The 22,494-nt window shown below is 39.1% G+C and overlaps 1 protein-coding gene across 2 annotated transcripts in view; it reads left to right on the forward strand.

The window, feature by feature from the left end:
• The window catches only part of adgra3 (adhesion G protein-coupled receptor A3), a 147,055-nt gene that overhangs the window by 40,712 nt on the left and 83,849 nt on the right, over nucleotides 1–22,494 (forward strand). For both annotated transcript variants that reach the window (XM_048603661.1, XM_048603655.1), the window contains exon 2: nucleotides 7,229–7,300. In XM_048603661.1, the coding sequence (XP_048459618.1) occupies nucleotides 7,275–7,300 (26 nt within the window). In that variant the 5' untranslated portion in view covers nucleotides 7,229–7,274. The remainder of the gene's footprint in view (nucleotides 1–7,228; nucleotides 7,301–22,494) is intronic.

The raw sequence follows: 22,494 nt of genomic DNA on the forward strand, positions 1-22,494 counted from the left end.
CCTAGACCCTTCTTCAGAAAAGAAGGGTCTAGGCCCGAAACGTCAGCCTTCCTGCTCCTCTGATGCTGCTTGGCCTGCTGTGTTCATCCAGCTCTACACCTTGTTATCTCAGATTCTCCAGCATCTGCAGTTCCTACTATCTCTGTCTTTGGGTCCTTCTGAGCTCTCATCGAAGTGATTGAATTAAGTGGGGTAGCAATACTATGATGTACTGCATTTACTTCTTTATGATAAGATCTGTTACTTCATTACAGTAGACAATAGGTTTTTCACAGTTCAGCTCATAGCCTAACAATATAATTCAACAACTAATCACAGTGCTGCAGTAAAACTTTTGGATGTAAATACAGAACTATGGGCTGTTTAGAAATACTTCCATCTTTAGGATAAATTGCATTGAAGCTTTAGCAGTAGTACACTGAATACACATGTGAACTAATGCAGAATATTGATAGTTGCACAGCTCTGGTGGTTTGAGATAAAGTAGCAGTGCTGGCATTGTAGTTTTGATGTGGAAGTGCCAGTGTCTGACTGGGGTGGACAAGGTCAAAAATCATATGACACCAGGTTATAGTCCAACAGGTTTATTTGAAGACACAAGCTTTCAGAGACTCACTGATTCTTCAAGTGTCAGTAAGAAAGGTGGCATCAGTGTTGACACAATTTTTATAAGCAAAAGATCAAAGGTCATGGAACTGATGCAAATGCATTGAACAAACCTAAGATGGCTTTTAGATCTTTAATTAGTTAGAAAGGATGAATGTGCAAATCCCAGAATTTATTTCAAGTCACTTCCCCGAGATAAATAAAGGTTTAATTTGTATACCAGAGGTGACATCTCAGGTCAGACAATGCATTTTAGGTGTGAGGCCTTGTTTAGAATCTGGCTGTGTATCAACTTGGAGTCAGTCTCGTTTTATTTCCAAAGTAGGAATTTATAAAATGCCACATTGACTATCTACAAATTGTGTGCTTTTTGAACAAAATACAATGTTTGCAATTATAAATCTGCAAATGCAAATTCACCCCATAGATTTCTAGTGTGCATGTGCATGTGCGCACCATTTTTGTGAGGCAGACTAATCTTAATCATATTCCTTATTCTGCAGTTCTTGAGGTGTGCCGAGTCCAGAAGCAAAAATTATGTTGAGATTGCTGACAGCATTTAGAGTTTTTGTGAGGATTCTCATGTTATTTTTAGATTTCCAGACTTTAATAGTACTTAATTGCCACAGTGCTGGTAGGTGTAATTGCCAAAGAAAGTTGTAAATTTGGAAATTAAAAAGTCACCATGCAGGGAGAACACGATAAGATTCATCTGTCTTGGCAGAGGTATTGTCTGCTTTCATTTGCTGCTGTCTTCCAGTGAGGTAACCAATGTGTGAACATTGAAGGAAATCCCAGTTTTAATTGGATCCACAGGCTCTGATGCAGAGTGGAACCAAACTCATCTTCTTGAAAAAGAGATGATGCAATAAAACCAATTATGTTCACTTCCCAGTACTTGCGTTTGTGTCTTTTGGAGGAATTTATGAATGCAGTTTAGTAATTTGGGTTACTTTAGCAACCTACCCTGAAAAGCAAGAATGCCATCTTTAGTAACAGTGTTTAATAACAATAGTCCCTGCATGATGATATTTTATTTCCAAATTTGCAGCTTTGTTTGACAATTGCATCTAACTTGCACTGTGGCAAATAAGTATTACTAACGTCTGGAAATCTAGTAATAACATGAGAATCTGCACAAAAACACAGTCCGTGCTGTCAGCAATTTCAACATATTTCTTGCTCCTGGACTCAGAACAGCTCAAGTAATGCACAATAGGGAATCTTTAGCAATAGTAATAGCAAAGACTGTTGCTGCCATTTTTGCCATGGATCAAGTGAGTTCTTTCACTTCTAAATTATAAATTTAAAGAATTAGCAGATAGCCGCTGGACTGAACTTCAAATATCAAGTTAGTACTGAGTTATTGCAGGACAGTAGTTTCTCTGTAATTAAGAGATTTCCTGAACTTGGGTCAAATGATGGTAGTAATGCTGGTCTATATTTAACTTGTTTTGACTGATCCCTCCTTGTGGTAAGCATCGAGTGGAGCTTTCAACTTTGGGCCATAAAACCTGTAAATTGTCAGTGTTTGTACTTATTCCGTTCTTGTCTTTATCTTCTGGAGCTCCTTCCTAAATCCTCTCCACTTTGTTTCCTTCCTGTGTGCTTTTCAAATCATGCTAAGGACTCATCACGTTTTGCCTCTTCAATTTGTTCTTTAGTCATCTCTGGATTCATTTACATCCATCCAGTTTGGACATATGATGGAAGAGCAAACTTTGATTACTAAAGCAGAAACTTGTGCGTTTTTAAAGAATGCTACATTAGGCTAAGTATAAATCAGATCTCTTTGTACAAAGTTACTATGATTAACACAGTTCAGAAGAGTGTTCTCATTTTGATGGATGTGGAAAAGCTTTTGATAAAAACTGCTGGAGGCTGAATTGTTACAGACTTTAAACCACATTATCGAAGTGTCTGTACTATATTGGTCAAATAAAACTTGCCAAGATAATTATTTCAGATTTTTTTTTTTACCAACAATTACGAATATAAACTTTCACATTAGATGAGAATTGTTTGTTTCACCTGAATCGAGATGATCCTGTTGGAAATAAAGAGGCTTCTCCACCACAGCTGCCTCTGGCTGAGAGCCATGGAGCTGAGCATGTATCAGTTACCATTTTGGCTCTGGTTTGCTAACCCCAGTTCTTAAATATAATATTAGGAACCAGCTGGGACTCAAGTCATGCCAGCAGTTATTCTGGAAAGCTTTGGAGAGCTAATGTACCAATTGCCTTTATAACTGGTCAACCAAAGTATTCCTTGGTGAGGAAGATACATTCTCTAACTTTTTCACCATTTGAAATATTTATAGCTTGTATAGTTTTGAGATACCTCCCCTTCCCTTTTTCACAGGATCAGGCATTCTGTGAATTTCAAATATGCATCCTATCATATTGAAATTCTTTTCAGACCAAGAAACATTTTCATTCTTTCTTTCGTTCGTTCTTCCGTTCTTCCCCTTTGCCTCCCCCCAACCCCCACCAAGTAGTTGGTAATATAAATTTCAAGAATCACATTTCTTTCCAGCCATGCTATACTCCCTGGCTTCCTCTTGTCATGGGAATACTGTATCATATTTAGTATCAGGAATAGATATTCTATTTACCCATTCAGTTTTTTTATTCTCCTTTCTCTTTTTGGTAATGGAGTAGATTACAGAGAATGTGTGCTTTCTTCATGTATGTATGTATCTGTCTGTGCCTGCCATCCATGCATATGTATGTTTTCTCTAATCGTCACTGAAATTGGTTAGGTCTTTTCAATCATAGCTGGTCTCAATTTGCAGTTATGCAGCTGATATCTCTTATTGCGCATAACGGAATTGGGAGTCTCTCAATGAATAATAATACAAAAGTGTCTGTATTTGAACAGTTTTAAAAATAGTTTAAGAAAAACATTGAAAGCGAGACACGTTATTGCAGTCTTTCAGTTTAGCCGCTTAAAACACGGTGTTGCTACTTCACAAAGGCTGGCAAAGATCATGAGAGTAAAACTAAGTCAAGTTAGCCTATAGTGTCACAAAACAAATTCTTGTCCTCAAGAAATTTTTAAGAATGTTTCTTAAAGACACAAGGAAAATAAAAGCAAGTTCACTGTTTAGCTTTAGACGGACAAATATGAAAAGCATGAATTCATTGCTGCATTAGTTGTAGATAACAGCTAAAATAGACATGAATTTATAAATTACCTTTGATCGTTAGGACTTCCCAAAGTGCTTCACATCTATTTAACTTCTTGAAGCATATGCAAACCTGTTATAAAATTTCTTTTTGTTGAATGAAAATGGTTGTTTCAAGTACCTGTTGTGCATGGACATGATTGGTTAATTGGCTTTTTTCGGTGTTGTGCATAATCTAGAATTCTGTATAAAATGCCAACATATTACTGTATACTGCATTATATCTATTTCTCTCTAGATTTCAAATGGGAATTTGTCTCTTTCCTGATGATAAAGTTGATATATTGAAGGAAAGCTCATAATTTTGGAATAGTGGTTTGGGGAGCTTGTTCATTAGTGCAGCAGACTAAAACCTTAGGTGCATTAGGTGTATTACCTTCCCATTCTTCACAGACCCTCCATAGGACTTAATAATTTAGTCACAAACTTGAGCTTTTATTTCTTTGTTGATTTTCAGCTCTATGAAATTATTTGGAACACTTTTACAGCATTAAATATGCTGTACTATTGTTATTTTGTAGACTCTTTAATTATATGCTGTCAATTGTCATTTTCAAATATATTGTTTTTTATGAAATGGAAATAGAAGTAACTGTTTTTTCTAAATATTCCATTTTCAAAGTTAGGGGAGGAGTAGCAATGCTATTGGGTCGAAATTTCAATTCCCAAGGGTAGGGATAGGCATGTGGATACAAATAGCAAAGTGAGTATGTCACGGATTCCTGGTTTTGGCAGAAACAGGTTGGGGTGAGATCAACTAGCCTTTTGGAAAATGGTGGTCACTAAGATATTTTGAGGTGGCTGTATTTCTTCATTTTGATTTTAATCTCTGTTGCCTTCTTTCATCATAGTATTATCCATGACTAATTTTCAGTTTTGTATGTTGGATTTTAATCGAGTTGACATTTTTCCCATTATTTAAGTAACTAGTAGATCTTAGTTTGTTTCATGCAATTCAATAGAATTAGCTTGTCCTCATTGAAATTAAAAGAGAAAGTTAGTTGGGTAAAGCATTAGTAATTGGAAGAAATTTCAATTGCTTGAATTTAGCAGCAGGCTGCTAGGACCCAATATGAAGTTAAATGTGGTTTAACAAAACATGTATAAATCCAAACAAGTCAGTGAGGAAGAAATGCAATCTGGCATTTTAGACTAAAGGAAATAAATAATAAAAACTTGCGGGAAAGGTCTTCAGACTAAATAAAGACAGCTGCAGGTTTCTGGGGCAGTGGAAAGTTATCAAAAATAGCGTGAGCTTATGAACGATGGTTCTAATCTTGTTGCGACTGGAAAGTAAGTCTCATCAATGAAGGTAGCTTGCCTTGGAGGCAAAATGATGCAATTCAGGAAATAGAACAAAATTAGGAAAATAGTGAATAGATAAACAAAATTGAGGTATCTTCAGCAGGGACTGTTGATAGCATGCTAAGCTTGGAGGGTAATAAGAAAAGGCATGTATTTTCAATGTTGTAAAGAAGTAAATTGGTGAAAAACCAATTAGAGAAAGAAGGAAACAAACATATTTTATGGAAAAGAACTGAGAATTAATCAGTTATGTAAAAATATAGAGGCGAGTTACATAACTTGATATCACGCTTCATGACTTAATTTGTGTATGATCGGAGTAACGTATGCAAGTGTATTACTGGTGCATGGTTCTGCAGCCGGAGGGAATTAATGTCGAGGGTTACTGCAGCTATGCTTTCTGTCAAATCCAGAAAATTGAGTGCTCAAAATATATATTTTTTGGCACTTTCTTTAAAAAAATTGGATCAGTGAAACTACAGTAAATAGAGGTGGTTATTTTGTGTTGAAAACTTCGTTTACTTATGCAGAAAAAACTGGCCCATAGTACATTAATTAGGATCTTATAAGGATTTCTGTTTTAAAAATTAAACTCCTAATTTCTGAAAAAATGAATTAACATTTAAACTGTAGCTCCACCAAGTGGTGAATTCCCAGGGTTTAGCTAAGTGTATATATGGTTTAGAAAAACTGGCAGTACATGATTTTTTTAAAAATCGTTTTATCTCTTTCCCCCTTAGCTGAAGCATCAGCCTACCAGATATCACTCCCTTCTCACCCAAAACATTAGTGGGTTGTAAAATATGCTTTCAATCAGCCACTTTTCCAACCCCTATCAGTAATCTCAGAATTGTTATAATACCAAATGAGATCTGTTGCCCTGTCATAGTTTTGACAAACTTTGACAACCACCCACCTTTTATATATACTTGAACATGGAGTTTTTTGTCATCACCAATGAGGTCCGATGCTTTGGCAACCTCCATTGAGACATTTTTTTCACTCTCCAATCGAGATACATGTTTAAACTTCTGTCTGCCCCATTATTGAGATGCTTTCCTTCTTGCTCTTCATTCAGGCCTTTTTAACCCCCACTGGAGTGACACTTTTCATCAAAGTGGAACATACTTTACCCCCAACAATCAGCCACTATTCCATGCTCCCAGTCCCTCCTCAGGCGCTGTTTCCTAAGACTGAGGAATGTAGCCATTCCTTCTCCCACAGGATGCATTCAACTGTCATGGACACTGGACATGGACGTGGACACTCAATGTTGTGCCTTCTGATATCATGTCTACTTCTAACCTGCATCCTTAACTCCTGTTCCCACCCTCCACATCTCCTTTGCCTATTCTATTCACCTCTCTGTTTTCTCCTTTTCACCTTTTTTCCTCCTCCACATTTACGGGTTCTTCTTTTCTTGACCTCCCTTCCGTTCATATTCTCTCCTACACTCCATCAAATCTACATCCTCTTTCCTTTCATTTTTCTGATACTCATGGACCCCTATCCCATTGCAAAGGGAGGTTTTAAGACCTCCTAAGAGCTAGGCAAGGCTGCAGTGCTAATGGAAACAGAGCCAGGGCAGATTTGAATTTAGCAAGAAATAGGATGTTGGTTGGTGTCAGTACAGCTTCTGGGCATGATGGGCAACATTCAGTAAATCAGGTAAGTGAAAATATTGGAAATGTTTTTTATAAAGATCAATCTAATTTAGTATAGATATAAGGTAACTTAAAGAAAATATACTGATAATAACTACTTGAAGATAGTGGAATAGTGTTGCAGTTTTATACAAACTCGGATAAAGCTGAAAATGGTTGTTGCCTCTTACAGATTGTGTTCCGGTGTGATTTCTTGGTGTTGGGACAATGACACTACTTTCTGGAGGCCTGCAATTAATAGTGTTGCTGGTGATTTTACTGTTACAGAAATTGTTTCCATTGCAAATATCAATACCAAGGTGTGACTGAAAATATTCATAACACAAAAATATGATAAATGTGACCAAGGAGTGCATTCGAAATGGCAAGTTTATAAAATTTTATTTTTGATGACTGTAAAGGATGTGATGCTACATATAAAATCAGTGAGTATTCTGGTTCTTATTTCAATTTTTTTTTTTGACAGCATCTTGAGCAGTAATAAATTAACAGAATTGAAGAACCTCTCGTTTATGGGACAGTCGTACCTGGAGAGATTGTAAGTATCAACTTTTTTATTTCTGAAGCAAGTAGATCTATAATCAAGAGTGTATCACCCTCAGGAGTTTCTCCTTGATGTGACTCTTCAGTCTACTACACTATCAGCTGAAAAGCCTGGAGGAAGTTCATTAATCTTGGAGTGAAACAAATTTAGATTAAAAAATTCAAAGATTTTGAGTAAAGTGGCTTACCATGCTGTGGAGACAACAAAGGTTCACTGGTTCCCGACAGAGTGGATAAAGTACATCAATGTGCATCAGCAATGTTATGTTGAGGTTGGTTGGCTCGATGAGCTGGTTTGTTGTTCCACAGACGTTTCATTACCATGCTGGGTAACATCATCAGTGCAGCCTCCGATGAAGCGTCAGTGTGTTTTCTCGCCTGGTTTTTAAACTCTGGGGGCCGTTGAGCTGGATTGCCTCACTTCCAGTTTTTCCTTCATACCGGAGTGTATATGGGGTCGAGTTCTATGTGTTTATTAATGGCTTTCTTCGTGGAATACCAGGCTTCCAGGAATTCCCATGCCTGTCTCTGCTTAGCTTGTCCCAGGATTTTGGTGTCGTCCCAGTTGAACTGGTGGTTCTTATCCATGTGGATTGAGATGAGTGAGTATTGGTCGTGTCTTTTTGTAGCCAGTTGGTGTTTGTGTACCCTTGTTGTTAGTTTCCTTCCTGTTTGTCCGATGTAGTGTTTCTCACAGTCTCTACAGGTGATCTTATAGATGACATTGGTGCTGTAAATGGCGGGTCTTTAGTTTGGGTGAGCAGTTGTCGTAGGATTGATGTGGGCTTGTGTGCCACTCTGATGCCCAGCGGTCGTAGGAGTCTTGTGGTTAGTTCCGATGTGTTCCTGATGTAGGGTAGTGTGATGAGTGTGTCAGGGCGTGTAGTATCTTCCTGATGTTGTTCGTGTAGGCATCTATGCTATGTGACAGGACTAGTTAGAACAAGGGCATCCACGACTCATTGCAGGTAGCAAATTTCCCCAACACGGACATTCTGTGTGTATTTTAAAGTTTGTGGGAAATTTAAACTAAGCAAGACGGGTGCATGAAATCATTCAGGAAGATTGTCTTACTTTTGATTGAAAGCATTAACTGGCACTATTGTAGTATTTGTAACCATAGCTGGCAAATACGTAAAGAATGAAATGAGGTGAGATGGTGGAATGTGACCCCAATAGTAGCTTGCATCCCTGCTGACTCCCAGAGCGTTATCCTACAATCTACCACAACCTGACATGGGAGTTGCTTCACTCTTCAGTTCTCACTTCTGTAAATCTCAATGGTTCATAACTACTCTGTCTGCTTCACCTTGCTCTGATTTCCTTGTATGGCTCTAGCAATTTGACCTTGCTGAAACATGAGCAGTAGATAGCTAGCTAAGTCACTTTTGCGCTTCTTGGTCCCAACGCTTGACAGACAACCAAGATCAGCATGTTCCTATCATCCAGTAAAAAGTTCATTTGACCAACCATTGCGTGCGTTCGGGACAGCAGCTCGGTCCACTTGTAATATTCCTCCACATTGCTCAAGTAGGTACCATTGCCTGTGTTTACCACGTACCATTTCACCATGCTCACATTATCTGTCTGTTCCATTGTCATGTCCCTGATTTTGACACTACTGTGTCCTGTTACAAATAACTGTTTTATTACTCTGAATTGCATTTTAATGGCTGCTTCTTTTGCTAATGTATGCAAGTTGTAATTAACTCCACCTAAACCTTGTCTATAGAGAGAAACTGATTCTGAAAGACACTGTCAGAAATCACATAACACCAGATTATAGTCCACCATTTCTGAAGAAGGGTCTAGGCCCGAAACGTCAGCCTTCCTGCTCCTCTGATGCTGCTTGGCCTGCTGTGTTCATCCAGCTCTACACCTTGTTATACCAGATTATAGTCCAACAGGTTTATTTGAAAACACAAGCTTTTGGAGTCTTACTCCACCTTCAGGTGTTAGTGAGAGAGGCAGTATCAGACACTGAATATATATGTCAAAGATCAAAGGGTCACACCACTGATGAGGATGTACTACACAAACTTAAGATGCTGTTAAATCTTTAATCATTTAGAAGGTTTTAATTGATTTAATATGTATATGTAAATCCCCGAATTCCTTTGACACTCTCTCTCCCACAACGCAAACGCGCACACACACTCTTACTCACTCACTCCTGTGCGCGCACGCATACTTACTCTCTCCCGCGCACGTGTGCGCACACACGTGAATCCATGGGGTGAATTTGTATTTGCAGATACATTCTATTTTGTTCAAAAAGCACACAATTTATAGACAGTCAATGAGGCATGTTATAAATTCCTAATTTAGAAGTAAAACCAGTCTGACTCCAAACCAAAACACAAACAGATTCTATACAAGGTCTCACACCTAACGTGCATTGCCTGATATAAAATGTCACCTCTTCTTTACAATGATAAAAACTTTAGTTCTCTCAGGACAGTGACTTCAAAGGAATTCGGGGGTTTACGTATACATATGAATCAATTAAAATCATCTGTAGACAAACAGAAGTCTGGAAGAACACAGCAGGCCAGACAGCATCAGGAGGAAAGGAGCAGTCAATGTTTCGGGTATTATTCTTCTTCAGGACTGGATGCGGGGTTAGGGGGAGCTGCAGATAAAGGTTGGGGGAGTGAAGGGGTGGAGGCGGAATAGTAGTGATAGGTGGACACCGGTAGTGGGTATGACCTGGTTGGTTGATGGGAGGGATGAATCCAGTTGGTGGCTGGAAGGTAAGGTCAGAAGGTGGAAGTGTTTCCTCAAACACTTCCGCCAACTCCAATTAGACCTCACCGCCTGGAACATCTTTCACTCCCCTCCGCTCTCTGCCTTCTGCAAGGTCCATTCCCTTCACCACTTGTTAGTTCGCGTCACACTCCCCACCCACCACTCCAACCCACCCGGTACCTTCCCCTGTAACCGTAAAAGATGCAACACCTGCCCACACACCGCCGCCCTCACCTCCATCCAGGGCCCTAAACAGCCCTTCCGTGTGAGACAGAGCTTCACCTGCATCTCCTCCAACCTCGTCTATTGCATCTGGTGCTGCCGATGTGGTCTTCCCAACATCGGTGAGATCAAACGTAGATTAGGTGACTGTTTCACTGAGCATCTCCGCCTGGCCTGTAACAGCCAACCTAACCTCCCGGTCACCGCCCATTTCAACTCCCCGTCCCACTCCCCCTCCGACATGTCCATTGTCGGCCTCCTCCAGTGTCACAGCGACTAGGAACGCAAATTTGAAGAACAACACCTTATCTGGGCAGTCTACAGACTGGACAACTCAACACTGAGTTCTCCAGTTTCAAATAACCTTCCCACCCGTTCCCCGGCTCCCCTTCCAGCCCTACCACCTCCTTTGTGTTCCACCTTCTGACCCTCCCTTCCAGCCACCAACCAGATTCATCCCTCCCATCGACCAACCAGATCATACCTACCACTTGTGTCCACCTATCACCACCATTCTATTTTCCCCACGCTCCCCCCGCGCGCCCCCACCCCCTTTATCTGCAACTCCCCCTACCCCCACATCCAGTCCTGAAGAAGGGTAATACCTGAAACGTTGACTGCTCCTTTCCTCCAGATGCTGCCTGGCCTGCTGTGTTCTTCCAGCCTCCTGTTTGTCTACCTGGATTCCAGCATCTGCAGTTTTATTGTCTCTAATTAAAACCTTCTAACTGATTAAAGATTTAACAGCATCTTAAGTTTGTTCGGTACATCCTCATCAGTGGTGTGACCCTTTGATTTTTTTACTTATAAACTGTGTCTGATACTGCCTGTCTCACTTACGCATGATGAAGGGGCTATGCTCCGAAAGCTTATGTTTTCAAATAAACCTGTTGGACTATAACCTAGTGGACCTTATCTATGTCAGCCCAACACCGGCACCTTCATATCCTGAAAGGTAACAAGCAGGTTTTTGGCACATGCTGACATAAAAAAGAGAGTTCTCGAGAAACTCAGCAGGTCTGGTACCATTTGTGGAGAGAGAAACAGTAATGTTTCAAGCCTGATATTGTGACTTCTGAAGAGTCCATAAAAGAGTCATATCAGACTCAAAACTTTTTAATTTTATTTCTGTCTCCACTAATGCAGCCAGACATGCTGAGTTTTTTTGACATTTTTTTATATTTCAGATTTCCAGCATCTGCAGTACTCTGTATTTATTACAATCCTGATATTGCTTAAGAGTAACAATTAAAAGTCTGAGTCTGTGTGAGGGGAAAAAAATCTGCCAGACTAACCATGCAAGAAGTGCAATATATCCTATAGGAAAAAAAAATGCTGTATATACAAATTGAGTATTGGCCAAATAACAGATGCTTCATACCATAATTTCCCTGACACTCTTGAGGGTTTCTGTCTACCACATAGCCTCAGATCATCACTGTTTTCTTATACCTGAATTATGTTTAAATTTTAAAGTAATGTATACCATCTGTTAGCTCATATGGAATCCTGGTTTGGTTGAACATGCACAGCTAGTACTTTGACACCTTCTCATTATCTAAGTATAAAGTTTATAAAGCAAAATGTTTCTATCTAACTTTTGTTTCATTGACCCTTTCCATTTCTTATTTTTAAGGATTTGGTTGATTGAATGATATTGTGGTTTCTGATGTAAAAACAGAAAACAGAAGATGTTGGAAATACTCAGCAGGTCTAATAGTACCTGTGCAGAGAGAAAAACGTCATGTTTCGGTTTGATTATGATTTTCCTTGGGAACTGTTTGGTTCATCATAGGTCCTTGAGTCTTGCGTAAATATATTAAATTTAGTGTTTTCTCCAGATAAAACCTGGGTGTTTATTGAAATCAGAAGGAAAGCTTTCTGCAGTCAGATGCAGTTGTGGAGAAGATATGAGGGTTAAATATTGAACATATTAGTCAAATAGTGGTCAGGAACATCAAGACTTAAGTGAAAGAGTACAGCAGGCTTAGAGAAGTAGAATGTGCAAGGGGGAGGTGCAAGAATGTCTGGAGGTTTAGAGTAGATGTGAGGATTTTTTTTTCCACTGAAGATAGTGGGTATTTGGAACTCAGTGGCTGTAAGGGTGGCAGAGGCAGAAATCCTCAGACAATTTAAGTATTTAGATGTGTAGTTGCAATGCCAGACACACACACATTTATGAGTCAAGTGCTGGCTAATGTATTAGAATACTTAGGAACTGGTGCAGAGTTGATGGGCCAAACGGCCTTTTCCTGTGATGGAGACTACTTTGACTGCAGCTATCCTTCCTTTTGCACTTCTAATGTGTTCGAAGAAAAATGGTACACTAAACAAACATGTTCTTTTAAAAAAAAAATCACTTTCCCATATGAAAGCATGTAAAAACTAAGTTAGATTCCTGACCTGTAATCTACATTAAAAACCAACTTGCTGCCTTGAAGCAAACTTGACCAAAAATCATCATTTTACTTATTAGCACTGATAGTAGTTACTACTCTTATAACAGTACTTAATATTCTTCCTACTTACATTATCATATTAATCATTTGAAAAATTAGACAATAGAGACAATGCCAGTCCCCACCATTTATAAATTATTGCTTTGAACATTTAGTGGATAAAGTGAGAAAAGTTAACATGGAGAACATGGATAACCAGCTCCTGATATTTTTTTTGTGAAATAAGTTTGACAAATTGGTTTCATCCTGGTTGATTTGTGAATAAACAATTTTGTGGTGGAATGTATAAGAAATATTTTGTTTCATCTTTGCAACCCATTGAATTCCTAATAAAACTACAAACTTTATGCTATCATAACTTTTTCTTCAATTGACCAACATGAAAATAGAGAAACAAAATATTGGCTATCCAAGGAAAAAGTACACTTTTATTGTTAAAATTTTATGTCTCTAAGTGCCATTTCAGATTCAGTGGTGTTGGTTGTTCCTTTTAGCAGCCTGAGCATCTTGCTCTGTGGAGTTTGGCTGATACTGTTCTCTATTTGGCAGTACAATGGCAAGACCCAACAGTGTAATTATTTCTTCCTGTGACCTGAACTTTAAATCTGTGGCTTTTGCACATATTTCTTCAATTTCTGCAAGCTGAATAAATTAGGGTTAAATGAAGTAAGGTTTAATTCCAGTGGCTTCACACTGCTTTGGTCCATAGTAGGTTGGCCATATAATACAGCGATGATCAGCTTCACTTTATTCAATTTGTTTTTATGGTCTTAGGATATCCCAAACATGTTTCGAAATGTACTCCTTGTGATTATATAGACAAATATTGAAGCTGATCTGTATACTGCAAAGTTCCATATGTGGCAGTTGAGAGAGGACTTTTTACTGGAAGATCACAAGAAGCGAATCTTAATTTGTACCTTTAACTACCATAGTTTAAATCTTTTGATCAGAGACTCTAGAACCTCTGCTTTTCAGATGACTTTCCTGCCCAATCAGCATTATAGCTTTGGCTTCTGGTTACTGCTAAAGTAAGACTTGCTGGAGCCCAAATTTGCAAAGCTTTCCAAGCTGTAACTTCAGTTCACTCAGTCCATTTCTTCCTTAAAGCTATTGCACAGTATTTGGCATTTAAAGAGATGCCAACTTTACGACTTCTCAACAACATAGCCTAAAATTTGCAAACCATCCGGTAATACATAAACAAATTAAGACTTTTCATCATTAAACGCACATACTGCACAGTTTAATCATTTAAACCTTACTGATGCAAATGTGCCAGTGTGATGAAATCTAACAGATTTTAGCAAGCAGAACTATCTTCCTTTGTGCTGGATATGACTGCAACTATTGTAAGTGCTTTCCAACTGATTCCCATTGACTTTCATTTTGAAAGGGCTCCTTGATACCAAGCTCAATCAAATTCTGCCTTAATGTCAAGGAGAGTTACTATGACCTCACCCTTGATACTCAGCTGGTTTGTCCATGTTTAGACCAAAAATGTAATGCGACCTGGAATTGAATACCTGTCCCAGGGCCATAGCTTAGCACTGATGATCAACTTGTGGCTTTGCAGAAACAAAAACAGAAATTGCTAGAAAAACTCAGCAGGTCTGGCAGCATCTGTGAAGAGAAAGCAGAGTCAACATTTCCGGTCCAGTGACCCTCCTTCAGAACTGATTTGCAGCTAGGAAAAGGTTGGTGTATATTTCGAAGGTGGGTTGAGTTTGAGCTGCTGGATTTTTCCAGCAACTTTTTGTTTTTGCTTCTCATTTCCAGCATCTACAGTTCTTTGTATTTTTTTGTAGCTATGCAGTGCTGCATAATAAAGTTATCAGTTGCACATTACAATACTTTGCTGGTGAGTTGGAATAAACTGACATAGCAGTGATTGACTGTATTAGATTTGTCCTGCTTTTTGTGAGCCAGACATGGGCAACTTTGTACATTGTGAAGTTGCCAATATTGTTGCTGGAACTGCTAGCTAGAAGCGTGGCAATTTCTGGAGCACCCATCTTCAGTACCACAGTAATGATGTTGTTAAGGCCCATAAACTTGGCTATGTTCTGTGCTTTCAACTTTTTCTTGGACATCACATGGATTCGAATCGGAAAAGAGTGGCTTCTGTGATGGTAAGCTCGGATGAGACCCAGATAGATGAGCCACTTGGCATTTCTGGAGGAAGATTGTTGCAAAATTACATGTTTGTCTTCTGTGCTGATATGCTAGGCTCCTACATCATGGGAAATGCAGATATTTATTGAACTGCTCCCTCGAGTTAGTTGTTTAACTTTCCACCTCCTTTCATGACTGTGGCAGGATTGCAGAGCTTTAATCTGATTTGGTTTTGCGATTGCTTAACTTCGCTTTCTTAGCTTGTGTATTGTTCTGTGTTACAACTTCACCATTTGGCTGTCTCGTTTTTGGTATCACTGTTTTAGGAATGCCTGGGACTCATCCTGGGCTTGTTCATCTTTGCTCTTTATTGAACCACGTGAAGTACCTTGCTGTGTTTTATTCCATTTACGATACTTTGTTTAGATAAGTTGCTGATTGACACCTGCCTTGATAATTCAGAAGGAGGGATGTGCTGAGTCATGAGGTTTTAAATTGTGGTTGAGTACAATACTGAGGCTCATGATGATCCATAGTGCCTCATGGATGCTCTGTTTTCAACTACTCGATCTGATCTGAGTGACAGTGTCACACAACAGAATAAAGGGATATAACTTTGTTTCCACACGAATTGCAGTGATCACTCCTACCAATGCTGTCGCGGTCAGATACATCTGCTATAGATGGATCAAGCTCAGAGAGCAAACCTGTGTACATCCCTCCAGAGGTGGTCTCGTCAAAGTTCAGTTATAGATAATTACAAGATTTTCTTACTCTTGTAGTTCAAATCTCACTGCAATAAAGGCTAATACATCATTTGCTTTCCCAATTGCCTGGTGTGCTTGCAGGTTAACACTGTTATTTGTATAAGGATGCCAAAATCCCTCTGAACACTTTTTAAAATTATTTCTCTCACACAAAAAAAGTTACTTTTTTATTCTTCCGAACAAAATGAATAACTTCACAGTTTGCCACTTTATTGTTTTTATTCATTCATAAGATGTTGACAACACTGGTTAGGCCATTACTTACTGCCCATCTCTTGATTGACCTGGAGACACATGTAGGTCAGAACAGATAGGGATTACTTCCCTTAAGGATATAACTTAACCAAGTGGATTTTATGACAATTAAGTGGTCACCATTAGGCTATCTTTTTATTCCATATTTTTATTGGAAACAAATCGCCAGTCATCGACTCCTACATCCCACAGAATGAATTTTAAAAAGCTACCATGGTGGGATTTGAACCCATCTCTCCATAACATTACTTAGGGTTCCGGACTACTATCACTACATCATCACCTCCCCTTAAAAAACTCTGTACACATCATCTATTACCATTTTACCCACTCATTTATTGTATGCTTTTTTGCCACTTCTTCTTATTCCTCTTCACGGCTCACTTTCCAATCTAGCTTTGTATTATCTTGCATAATGATCTCCGATCCGGCAACTTATTAAATGACTCATGAAAGTTCAGATATACTTTAGCCATTGATTCCTTTCGATTTCAGGCTGTTAGTTATGTTCTCAACAAACCCTTGTTAGATTTGTCAAATAAGCAATCTCTTATGTGAAATAGACTGCGCAGAATCACATGATTTTCTATGTTTCCTGTTACCATATTCTCAATAATAAATTCCAGCACTTTCCGAAAGGCTGGTGTCCTAATAACTGGACTGGACTTTCCCTTTTCTCTCTTCCTTTTTCTGGAATAGCAGTATTACATTAGTTGAATTCCAATGCACTTGGATCATTCCAAGATCTACAGAATTTTGAAGATCGCGACAAGTGTATCCAATATCTCACCAGCCACTGCTGTTAGAACCTTAAAGTGTAGGATGTTATATCCAGGCTTTTTTCTTTTTTGAGTCCCATTGGATTCTGTGTACATTTTCCTTACTAAAGTTCCTTTCTGTAGGATTCGTATTCTCATTAGATTGTTGGTTCCCTAAATTTGTGTTCAACCAGCAACACAGAGGATAGACTGTTCCTCTGCAGAGCTTGCAGCTATTGGTTGCTAGGTATCCCTGCATCATAACAGTGATTGCACTTTGGTTACTGATTCGTGCCATTTAGAATAGCTTGAGTTTTTCCAGTGTTGACACATGGTGCTGTATAAATGTATTTCCTTTTTCCTCCTCCATTTAATAATGAAGGAAAATTAAGACTAGATGTTTTGGAATGTTTGTCTGCAATTGCTTTCCATTGGGTTTGTTTTGCTTTATATTGTTCTGTAATATTAACCAATCTCCTTTAACTATATCCTTAGTTTTTAAATAGGCCCAAATGGCAATTCCAGCTGATATTACAATTTTAATGCTTTGATCAAATGCAATTTTAAGTTTAATTCACTCTTAGCTGGCATCTCGGTCCTGAAGGAGGTGTTGGATTTGACAATCTTTCTGCAAGAAGGATGTATCTGTGCATTGGAAAAATTATTTATCTTGCCTTAATGAAAGGCACTATAAATGCTCCAGCTACGTCAGCAAATATTTCTCTTTAAAATATCATTGTATATTAATAACACAGCCCACATCTGTCAGATGAGCATAAATTGTAAAGTCTGGGTTTAGTTTACAGAGAGTCTAAGCATAAAATTATTCATGCCAGGTCAATTGCCTGGCTTTGAGTGTTGGAGTGATTCAGGTAGATGCAATTATGCCCTCTGAAACTTTTGTTCTGTGGAATCCTCCATAGAGTACTATATCAATTGGATGGTGTAGTATTTCAGAAAGAAATAGTTGTAGGTGTTTAATATTCAGGAAATCTAATTTGAAAGTTGCCAGAACTGGCCCTCGTGTGGTGAAGTGGCAGTATCCCTACCTTTGAGCCAGGAGGCCTGGGTACAAGTCCCAACCTGTTCTAGAGGTGTGTAATAACATCTCTGAACAAGTTGATTCGAAAATAGGTTGAAAGCTACAAGTTGAATGTTCATTTTTTTTTTATAAACCTGAGTTCATCCAAAATCCTGCTGCCTTCATGCTAATTCTCAACAAGTCCCATTCATTGATCTCTCCTGTGTTTACTGACATACAGTGGTTGCCAGTCTTGTAACTCTGTTTTAAAATTCTGATCTTTGTGATAAATTCCCTACATTGTCTTGTACCTCTCTCTAGCTTTGTATCCTATTCCAGGTCTCCAATGATCTCCAAGAATTCTGAGCATTCCCAATTCTGGCCTTTTGCCAGATTTTCACCACTTCACAGTTAGCGGCTGCACTTTCAGCTCCCTGGGCTGTTAACTCTGGAATACATTCCTCCACCTCTCTGAATGGTACTTGACTCAAAACGGTAACTGTTTCTGCCTGCTCAAGTGTTGCCAGATGTATTGAATGTTGCCCAACACTCTCTGTTTTTATTATGTATAGATGACCAGTGATTTTTAAAATTATTCCTTGGAACATGAATGTTGCTAGCAAGACCATAATTTGTCTCCCTTTGAGAAGGTGGTGATGCATCATATTCCTGAATTGCCTTTTTGAAACATTGTGTGGAACCTACTTGTAACAAAATGAAAACTGACAGCTGTAGCAAAAATAAAAGAAAATAGAAATATTATTTTCTTATGGATTTAAAAAAAAAATTGCTCAATGCTAACTGCACACAGGAGACATATATCTCTTGATGGAGGTAAATATAATGTTAAACGCAGCCCCAGTAAGGCAGCCCCGAGCCAAGACCCATTGTGGAAAAACTTCAAACCAACTTTCCATATCGTGAGTGTAGTATTTTGTGTGGAAAGTGGCAAAAACCTTTTGTTTGTTGGCTATATCAATGTCATTTGACCAAAGGAAATTGGCAAATATGCACAAAACCAACATTGACATGGAAGATTGTGCTAATTGGTAGAGGCAATGGTCCAGTTTACTGGATTAGTAAACTAGACACCCATGTAATGTTCTGGGGACCCAGATATGAATCCTGCCATGGCAAATGATGCAATTTGAATTCAATAAAGCTCTGGAATTAAGAGTCTAATGATGTTGCTGATTGTTCGAAAAATGCTCATGTCCTATAGGGAAAGAAATCTGCCATCTTTACTTGGTTTAGCCTACACGTGATTCCAGACCCACAGAAATTTAGGCAGTTAGGGATGGGCAGTACATGTTCACATCCTGTGAATGAATAAAAAAATCCTACAATTCCAAAGCACATATATCAGGATGGTTGGAACTCAACAGTACAACCAACAGCCACTTAATTAAGTGCATGAAGTAGACTTCCAGTCTTTTACATTGATACACTTATGCAATGCAGCTTTGGAACAAACAAATATTTTACTTGATAGACACGAGCAGACCAGCAGTGGCAAGACTGCTAGGGTGTGCGATCTTAACATTGGTGATCTCATGGATGGTAACAATGTATCCATAACAGCAGAAGAGACTGCAAAAAAAATACTAAGAATTGAATCAGTCCAGCGTATACAACAATTTTACTTGGACAAGCGCAGACACCTAAGATCTAGATGTAACCTGGTTGCACCATCCTCCTTCGGTGTGCATTTAATTGATCTGCACAGATCTGTGTGGTGATGCACATGCTGGAAAATGCCGTTGCACTCCATGTCATTGAACAAGAGCTTTTCTAGTACATATATAGGCATAATTCCACTCACTAATGGCAGTAACTACCGCAAAGGACTTGTTTTAAACAGCAAGCATGGCCAGTTGAATGCAAACTGAATAATTTTTTGGGGGCTATATATTCAGATTGTGGAATGCAGCCTAACCCAGGCAATGTAGAAAATGTAAGACACGTACTTACCTGACAAGACTATGAAAACCTCCAGAAATGCCTTAGATGGTTCAACTGCTTGGTGTCATATAATCCAATCTTTTCTGATAAAACATCATCGTTGAGAAAGCCCCTAAAGAAAGACATACCGTATGTAAGGCAGGAGGGCCATGAACATGTGTTTGCATCTCTCAAATGAGCATTGTCAGCAGAAAGCTGTGCTTTGTAGTACCATCAGCGAAGGAAGAAGATAATCCTGCAAGTTGGTATTTTGCAGACTGGGCTAAGAGTGAACCAATTACATTTTAAATCCAAAAGTCTATTGTGAACACAATCCAATTATTCCAACACAGAGCATAAAGCATTTCCTTGGAATTTAGTATCACAAGAATCCATATAATGTTTGTTAAGCAATTCACTATAGAAACTAATAACACATCATTTGCAATGATTGGTGCAAATCACTGACCACTTAAGCTGCATTGACTTCTGATAAATAGTACAAGGAAATGACTTAAATGTCTGCTACAAACCTGGTGCAAAAATGGCTACCTTAAGTAAAACTAAGCAGATCGCTAAATCAAAACAAGGTTGCAAACATTCTATTGGATCTACAAGTTGACACTAAGGATATCAAGGTCGGAGATATGATGAAAATACACTCACTCCTGATTATCTGCTGATTCACTACCCATAGATCCATATAGTCTGAAAGTAAGCCTCAGACCCCATCTTTTATTCCTCATAGAGTCGTTGGTCTGATCATGTGGTCCTTCATGATAGAAAGGTGTGTTGTATGGCACTGGGATCGGCGATTTTTGTCTGTAGGATGCCTGTGCCCCTATCCATCGTGCGAAATAAGGATTTGTATATTGTATTTTGGTAAGCAGAAATGTGACCAACTTCATGAAAATTTGGTTTGACAAAACAAAAGAGGTTTCACACACTCTCATCTCTGTGGACTTACAGAAATGAGCTCAGTATCTCAAGATGTGTTATCTTCAAAGGAAAATAAGTAGCTGTGTCTGAAGCTGTCTGCTGGGATATATTGTTACAAGTACACTGAGGATATGTGGGCATAGAGCAGATATGATGGCTAACACTTGCTATGTTCAGTTGGCTAGAGATTGATCATGACATTGAAAGGTTAATGGGATTGTTAATGAGGCGTATCAGAGCCACCAAACACAGCAATGTAGAGAACCTTTACACCTGCAAGAAATTTCATCAGTCCCTTAGTTCAGAATCCCCATTGCTCCACTTATATTCAATGAAGATGAATTTCTCTTTGTCACCAATTATTTCTTCAACTTTCCAATTGTCAAACAGGTGAAAAATTCTTGAAGTTTATCTGCAGCAGACACACTGAGTGCCAAATTCAGTCTGTTTGGTGCACCTAAAGAAGACATTTGCTGACAGTGGGCTCTAAGTACAGGCAGACCTTTCTAAGTACAGACAGAGATATGTGCGTATTGGGGCATAACATGTGACTTTCTCATCACATTACTCCAGATCAGAAGGCCTAGCTGAGCGAATGGTTTCTGCTGTTAAATTGTTCATCCTGAAATATAGGACAACAAAAGACGATCTTTGTGTTGCCATGTTACACATCAGAACTCACACCACTTGGTCAACAACAAAAACAGAAGTTGCTGGAAAAACTCAGCAGATCTGGCAGCATCTGTGAAGAAACAAAATCAGAGTTAACATTTCTGGTCTGGTGACCCTTCCTCAGTGGACCTGAAACATTAACTCTGATTTTTATTTTTCTTCACAGATGCTGCCAGACCTGCTGAGCTTTTCCAACAACTTTTGTTTTTGTTCCTGATTTACAACATCCACAGATTTTTTTTCAGTTTTTATTTAGTATCATGCCTCTTGGCGTCAGGTTTACTAACGGCAGCAGAGATCATGTTCAGAAGGCAATTGAAAATGAAATTGCCAAGCCACCACCTATCCAAATTATGTGAGATGCAGGATATGTTTTTCATCAGACAAGGAAGGATAAAGATGGTGCATGGTCAACTACAACTTGGACAAAAGGTCAGCATCAGAGATATTCCACAATGGAAACATGGTCACCTGCAGAAGTATCCAAAGTGTACAGTGAGCCTGGGTCTTATGAAGTCGCAACACTTAACGGGGCAAGGCTGAGGAGGAACAGAAGCCAGCTAAGTGAAGTTAACAGTACAATAATTGTGAACATGCAAGAACCTATCCAAGAAGCAACAGGGGCGGCACGGTGGCTCAGTAGTTAGCACTGCTGCCTCACAGCGCCAGGGACCCGGGTTCGATTCCACCCTTGGGCAACCGTCTGTGGAGTTTGCACATTCTCCCTGTGTCTGCGTGGGTTTCCTCCGGGTGCTCCGGTTTCCTCCCACAGTCCAAAGATGTGCAGGTTCGGTGGATTGGCCATGCTAAATTGCCCGTAGTGTTCAGGGATGTGTAGATTAGGTGGGTTATAGGGGGATGGGTCTGGATGGGATTCTCTTGAGGGTCGGTGTAGGCTCGTTGGGCCGAAGGACCTGTTCCCACACTGTAGGGATTCTATGATCTATGATCTAGTATGACAGAACTCTAAGCTGGTTATAATAAGTATATTTGTGAAGTGCAAGTACCAAATCATGACAATCTCCATTAAGCAAGAGTCTGACCATGTCTTCTTGATATCCAGATAACCATTATCAAATTTCTCACCATCAGCATTATTACGAAGGTTGCACTGATCAGAAGTTCAACTAAACCAGCTATATAAAAGTTGTCACTGAGCTGGTCAGATTTCACCTGTAATTTGCGCCTTCATACAACATTTAATATGCTTTCTGCATTTTACTATGATGAAAGACCCAAAGGCCTCTGGCTATTCAGCTTCAAAATTTGTGCAGGAATAAGAAGAAGTATTG

This window comes from Rhincodon typus, chromosome 1 (genome assembly GCF_021869965.1).
Source record: "Rhincodon typus isolate 14 chromosome 1, sRhiTyp1.1, whole genome shotgun sequence".
Taxonomy (NCBI): domain Eukaryota; kingdom Metazoa; phylum Chordata; class Chondrichthyes; order Orectolobiformes; family Rhincodontidae; genus Rhincodon; species Rhincodon typus.